Source organism: Siphateles boraxobius, unplaced genomic scaffold (genome assembly GCF_051911475.1).
Source record: "Siphateles boraxobius isolate OS27281-9 unplaced genomic scaffold, OSU_SipBor_1 282, whole genome shotgun sequence".
NCBI classification, from domain to species: domain Eukaryota; kingdom Metazoa; phylum Chordata; class Actinopteri; order Cypriniformes; family Leuciscidae; genus Siphateles; species Siphateles boraxobius.
The window spans coordinates 47,501-55,000 of record NW_027508900.1 but is presented as its reverse complement, the minus strand read 5'-3'; the positions used below and the strand labels follow the sequence as shown (position 1 = coordinate 55,000).

General features: G+C 45.5%; 1 protein-coding gene across 14 annotated transcripts in view; it reads right to left on the bottom strand.

Moving 5' to 3' along the window:
* The window catches only part of LOC143753417 (myomegalin), a 136,900-nt gene that overhangs the window by 82,693 nt on the left and 46,707 nt on the right, over positions 1-7,500 (bottom strand). The window contains exon 1 of one of the 14 annotated variants that reach the window (XM_077245718.1): positions 3,598-4,639. The exons of the other annotated variants lie outside the window; for them this stretch is intronic. Coding sequence (XP_077101833.1) covers positions 3,598-4,590 — 993 coding nt within the window. The 5' untranslated portion in view covers positions 4,591-4,639. Of the gene's footprint in view, positions 1-3,597; positions 4,640-7,500 lie in introns of those variants that run through there. 14 annotated transcript variants of the gene reach the window in all.

Here is a 7,500-nt window from a genome sequence, read left to right as displayed (position 1 = left end):
ACGCACGCACGCACGCACGCACGCACACACACACACACACACACACACAGACACACAGACACACAGACACACACACACACACACACACACACACACCAGTATTGCTTATTATATTTAAAAGAGCATCGAAGGTCCTTGTTTTAGAAAATCTTTGAGTACATGATTCTGGACTGTATTCATCTGACTGTTTATTCCGACGGACCTGAGGTCCTTTAACTCTGATTGAGGTCAGACAGCATGTGTGTGTGTGTGTGTGTGTGTGTGTGTGTGTGTGTGTGTGTGTGTGTGTTTTGCCTTGAGGGCTTCATGAGAGACCTACGCCAGTGGTTTTGCTACGGTCTGCTGCTATGTTAACCTATTTAACTGTAAATGTCAGGTTATCTGTGGGTTAACAGAGACTTCAGTGAGAATGAGTGATTATAGAGAGATGTGAGGAAAGAGAGAGAACACAAAAGATCTCTGATCTGATGATGGTACGGCTCAGACAGTGGCTTCATTTATCAGTGCTGGATTGGAGCAGATTGTTGATTCAGCTTCAGCTCTTATTTATAATCTGATCAGGTGCTGAATCCAAAATACAGTACAAAAATAATTGACTGCAAATGTTCATTTTTGGTTAGGTGCTTTTTAAAAGTTTCAACCTCAAGTAGCGACTTAGAACCAGAACTCTATATCGTAAAAAAAACAACAAGCAACAAATAAATCAAACATTAAAATGTGTCTTTATTAGAGATGCACCCAAATATCCGCTGCCGAAAATATTAATCCGAAACAGCTGTTTTGTTAAGTAACGTTTCTCTGATGGCACGATTTTTCCATGTTCAGCGTCTTTTTCTTGACATTAGCAGTTAAACACGTCAGCTGTACGACACTAGCTCTCGATTCCTCCGTCACTAAACATTCGTAGCGTCTACCATTCAATAATCACAAAAAGATTTGTGCCTTGTTACTTTAAGAAGAAGCAAAGTCTTAACTTTAAAATTCTGTTGATTTTACTACGGTGCGACTGATCGCTTTAGCCGATCATCATCTTTACTACTAGTTACAACTTCAATGAACATCAGAAGGTATGTTTAAAGATACAAAACAACTTCCTAAAATCAATCATGTCTCATGTAATCCATCAATCAGTGTTTCAACCGCCGAAAGATGTCAATAACGTAAGAATAATGTCATGTAACGTCACAGATAAAGTCACAGTTTTGATTGATTCACTTCCGTTATAAAGATCATTAGTTATTATCTTAGCGGCCGCTAACACGACACCGTTCTAACAGAAAACACTTAACGCGGTCCGGCCGCTCACTCGAGAACGCAAACCTTGAAACAAGTTACAAGGTGAAAGTTTTGAAAGATTTTGAAAAACGCTATTATCTCCGCGTAAACTTAAAAAACGTGAATCTGTGACATGATGGCAGGTGTCGTTTTGGGCAATGCTGCTGTGCAACATTTTACCATTGAGATTGGGCAACATAATTTCTTATGTAATAAGTTATTATGTCCCAAACTGGACATTTGACCTCATCTCATGCGTACTAACATTTATTTACAAATAAAAAATATAAAGAAATATTAATAAATTAAGTTCTATTTTCATTTATGGGTATTGAAACGTAAATAATACAGTACACTTAACACGTGCAGTACACTTAACACGTGCAGTACACTTAACACGTGCAGTACACTTAACACGTGCAGTACACTTAACACGTGCAGTACACTTAACACGAACACGTGCAGTACACTTAACACTTGCAGTACACTTAACACGTGCAGTACACTTAACACGTGCAGTACACTTAACACGTGCAGTACACTTAACACGTGCAGTACACTTAACACGTGCAGTACACTTAACACGTGCAGTACACTTAACACGTGCAGTACACTTAACACGAACACGTGCAGTACACTTAACACTTGCAGTACACTTAACACGTGCAGTACACTTAACACGTGCAGTACACTTAACACGTGCAGTACACTTAACACGTGCAGTACACTTAACACGTGCAGTACACTTAACACGTGCAGTACACTTAACACGTGCAGTACACTTAACACGTGCAGTACACTTAACACGTGCAGTACACTTAACACGTGCAGTACACTTAACACGAACACGTGCAGTACACTTAACACTTGCAGTACACTTAACACGTGCAGTACACTTAACACGTGCAGTACACTTAACACGTGCAGTACACTTAACACGTGCAGTACACTTAACACGTGCAGTACACTTAACACGAACACGTGCAGTACACTTAACACTTGCAGTACACTTAACACGTGCAGTACACTTAACACGTGCAGTACACTTAACACGTGCAGTACACTTAACACGTGCAGTACACTTAACACGTGCAGTACACTTAACACGTGCAGTACACTTAACACGTGCAGTACACTTAACACGTGCAGTACACTTAACACGTGCAGTACACTTAACACTTGCAGTACACTTAACACGTGCAGTACACTTAACACGTGCAGTACACTTAACACTTGCAGTACACTTAACACGTGCAGTACACTTAACACGTGCAGTACACTTAACACTTGCAGTACACTTAACACGTGCAGTACACTTAACACGTGCAGTACACTTAACACTTGCAGTACACTTAACACGTGCAGTACACTTAACACGTGCAGTACACTTAACACGTGCAGTACACTTAACACGTGCAGTACACTTAACACGTGCAGTACACTTAACACTTGCAGTACACTTAACACGTGCAGTACACTTAACACTTGCAGTACACTTAACACGTGCAGTACACTTAACACTTGCAGTACACTTAACACGTGCAGTACACTTAACACGTGCAGTACACTTAACACGTGCAGTACACTTAACACGTGCAGTACACTTAACACGTGCAGTACACTTAACACGTGCAGTACACTTAACACGTGCAGTACACTTAACACGTGCAGTACACTTAACACGTGCAGTACACTTAACACGTGCAGTACACTTAACACGTGCAGTACACTTAACACGTGCAGTACACTTAACACGTGCAGTACACTTAACAGCATGAGCCTAAACAACCCCTACCCCCCCTGTTATTACAGTTTGTTGATGTTTAAATGTTTATATTTCATCAACAAACTGGAGTAGAAACAATCATGTCATAAAAAAAAGTTTATATAAAAACAGCCTTATGTGGAATTTGTAGAACTGAGTTTTAGCTATTTGAGAGTTGATTATTAAACAAGTTTGATTACATAATTTATTTCATATTTAATCAAATTTCATAAATTTTTTCAATAATAATTGACTAATTAGTCATGTATTATTTATAATCTGTTTTGGTTTACGGCCAAGTGAATCCTGAATTTTCGGATTCGGCCCAGAATTTTCATTTCGGTGCATCTCAAATAAATATTGCCATGAACCTCACAGACCCAAAATATGCAAAGTGATGAACATGACAAAAACTGAATGGGACAGCGTTTTTAAATCATTGCATGCATGAAACATGTTGTGCTCAGCACAAACCGTGTGGGAAGCGTCATCTGAATGCATCCGTTTGCCGACCTTAAGCAGCACGGATCTTACGGTCCTGTTAGTAAGCGCTTCACCTGTGGGAGCCTCCAGAAACAGAAGGGCAGGTACTCGTCCTGCAGCTCCGGCTCCAGCGGGACTCTCTCCGACTCCGGCATCATGTGGTTCGCTCCATCAAACTGGTTCCCCTGCTCTGGACTGGCCAGTTTAGTTCCTCCATTAAAAACCCCAGGATGCACCAGAACAGGGAGCCTGCAGCCGGGAGGAGTCCGGACGGGCCGATACACACAGTCCTGCAGCAGAACCAGTACCAGCGCCAGCCGTGACGGAGGTTCCTCGGATGCTCCGAGATGCTCCTCAGATGCATCCAGGGATTCCAGCGAGCCGCCGCAGCTCAGCCGCTCTCGGAGTGTGTGATCACTGTCTGACGAGCTGGATGTCCAGCCGCTTGCGGTGCCGGTCTGCTCTTCTCCACAGCGGCTCCCCGTGCCGGAGTAGCGTGTGGACGGGCCGCAGGAGACGCTCCTCCACAGCTTCCGGGGCACTTTACACACGGCCTCGTAGTCGGCGTCGGACACACGCAGGGCTCGGCATCTCCGCGAGGACGACTCTAGCGCGCGGCATGGGGGATTGAGGGAACACTCCCACATCTGCTGCTCGTCCTCCGCCCAGGACTCGTGCATGGAGTACGTGAAGTCCTCCTGCAGCAGCGCGCAGTACCTGTGAACGGACGGGTCCGACCCGCTCGCCTCCGGCGCCCCCTGCGGGTTGTGTTTGTTATAGAGCGCAGTGATGCAGATGCGCAGCCGTTCCCTCTCCTGCAGGAGCCTGCGCAGACGCTCGAGGGACAGCGCCTGCACGCGGGCGATCACCGTGTCGAAGCGGAACATGCGGTCCAGCATGAAGGAGCACTTGCTGCAGACGAACTCGCGGCGCCCGTCGCGCTGAAGCTCGCGGCCCAGAGCCCGAGACAGCAGAACCTGCAGCTTTAGCTTGGCTGACGGGTGGAAGAGCCATCGCCGCTGGTTCCCACACAGATCCCCGGAGCACACGCGACACGCCTCCTTCATTCCCAACAGAGTCGGGATATTCACTGGTGTCGGGATATTCACTGGAGTCGGATATTCACTGGTGTCGGGATATTCGGGATATTCAGTGGAGTCGGATATTCAGTGGAGTCGGATATTCACTGGAGTCGGGATATTCACTGGTGTCGGGATATTCAGTGGTGTCGGGATATTCAGTGGTGTCGGGATATTCAGTGGAGTCGGATATTCAGTGGAGTCGGATATTCACTGGTGTCGGGATATTCAGTGGAGTCGGGATATTCAGTGGAGTCGGATATTCAGTGGAGTCGGATATTCACTGGTGTCGGGATATTCAGTGGAGTCGGGATATTCAGTGGAGTCGGATATTCACTGGTGTCGGGATATTCAGTGGAGTCGGGATATTCTGTGGAGTCGGATATTCAGTGGAGTCGGATATTCACTGGTGTCGGGATATTCAGTGGAGTCGGGATATTCAGTGGAGTCGGATATTCACTGGTGTCGGGATATTCAGTGGAGTCGGGATATTCACTGGTGTCGGGATATTCACTGGTGTCGGGATATTCACTGGAGTCGGGATATTCACTGGTGTCGGGATATTCAGTGGTGTCGGGATATTCAGTGGAGTCGGGATATTCACTGGAGTCGGGATATTCACTGGTGTCGGGATATTCAGTGGAGTCGGATATTCACTGGTGTCGGGATATTCAGTGGAGTCGGATATTCACTGGTGTCGGGATATTCACTGGTGTCGGGATATTCAGTGGAGTCGGATATTCACTGGTGTCGGGATATTCAGTGGTGTCGGGATATTCACTGGAGTCGGGATATTCACTGGTGTCGGGATATTCAGTGGAGTCGGATATTCACTGGTGTCGGGATATTCACTGGAGTCGGGATATTCACTGGTGTCGGGATATTCAGTGGAGTCGGATATTCACTGGTGTCGGGATATTCAGTTGAGTCGGATATTCGGTGGAGTCGGGATATTCACTGGAGTCGGGATATTCACTGGTGTCGGGATATTCACTGGAGTCGGGATATTCACTGGTGTCGGGATATTCAGTGGAGTCGGATATTCAGTGGAGTCGGATATTCACTGGTGTCGGGATATTCAGTTGAGTCGGATATTCGGTGGAGTCGGGATATTCACTGGAGTCGGGATATTCAGTGGAGTCGGGATATTCACTGGAGTCGGGATATTCACTGGTGTCGGGATATTCAGTGGAGTCGGGATATTCAGTGGAGTCGGATATTCACTGGTGTCGGGATATTCAGTTGAGTCGGATATTCGGTGGAGTCGGGATATTCACTGGAGTCGGGATATTCACTGGTGTCGGGATATTCACTGGAGTCGGGATATTCACTGGTGTCGGGATATTCAGTGGAGTCGGATATTCAGTGGAGTCGGATATTCACTGGTGTCGGGATATTCAGTGGAGTCGGATATTCACTGGTGTCGGGATATTCACTGGAGTCGGGATATTCACTGGTGTCGGGATATTCAGTGGAGTCGGATATTCACTGGTGTCGGGATATTCAGTTGAGTCGGATATTCGGTGGAGTCGGGATATTCACTGGAGTCGGGATATTCACTGGTGTCGGGATATTCACTGGAGTCGGGATATTCACTGGAGTCGGGATATTCACTGGTGTCGGGATATTCAGTGGAGTCGGATATTCAGTGGAGTCGGATATTCACTGGTGTCGGGATATTCAGTTGAGTCGGATATTCAGTGGAGTCGGGATATTCACTGAATTCTGAAACACCTGCTGTCCTTTGGTTTAAAAAGAAAATAAAAATATTTGAATTCCAAACAAAAACAGTCCTGTTGTTTTCATGTAGTCCAATCCATCCAATATGTTTAAAAACAGTATTATAATATTTGTAATATCTTTCAATAATATAAATAATATCAGAGATCATAATATAAACAAAAGCGTAGCTTAAATCCATATATGAGACTGCGGCTCAGAGTAATGAAGTCCTCAAGGTGTCATCATAGATAACAGTCCATGAAAGCGGCAGAAAAAAATGATCATAATCCGCGAGCGCTGGAGCGGAGATGCATCTGAGAGTTCAACTGCGGCGAGTCGAATCAAAAACACGAGGACAGACGCTGCCGATGTCGATAATCCGTGTGTGTGTGTGTGTGTCTGATGCGGAACACGCGCCTCCGCCTCTCTCTCTCTCTCTCTCTCTCTCTCTCTTCATCACCGGAACACGACAGAGAGAGAGAGAGAGAGAGAGAGAGAGAGAGAGAGAGAGAGAGAGAGAGAGAGAGAGAGTGACGTCAGTCTCATTATCATCAGCGAAACATCAGATTCTGCGGTCGCGTCATCAGATGAAAGGAGGCTTAAACCATCTCACACCGCAGGGGTGCATCACTCATCATCACACATCATTATACAATAGAACATCGACTGAAAAATGACAAGCCAAGAAAAAAGAACAATAATCTGTGAAATACATTATTTTGGTCATATTTCCCGCGTTCCCGCTCAGAATACAGTGAGGTGATGCGGGTCTGCGCGTTCCCGTGCCCCTCTTAGTGATTGACAGATCAGCAGCAGCGCGAGCCTCTAATGTCACCAGACGAGAAATAAACATCTGTATGATGATGACGCCTCATGCTTTATGAATATGTATTATGGTTCAGGGGCAACATGTTAAGTTTACTGTTTTTACATTTGATCTACTTTCCAGTCATTTATTATGTCTAATGCAGGTTACATGTATAAATAAGCCAGGCCAGATTCATGTTTGTTAACAGCTGCGACTGCCAGTCCCAAAACGCCATTGATAATAATGAAACATGTTGACCAGTGACCTGACCCCTGACCCCTGACCCTGAGCATGACCTGTGAGCAGGGGTGCCTTTACATAAACTTTACCTAACCCCATAAGCCAATACATAGACATTTCCATTTAAG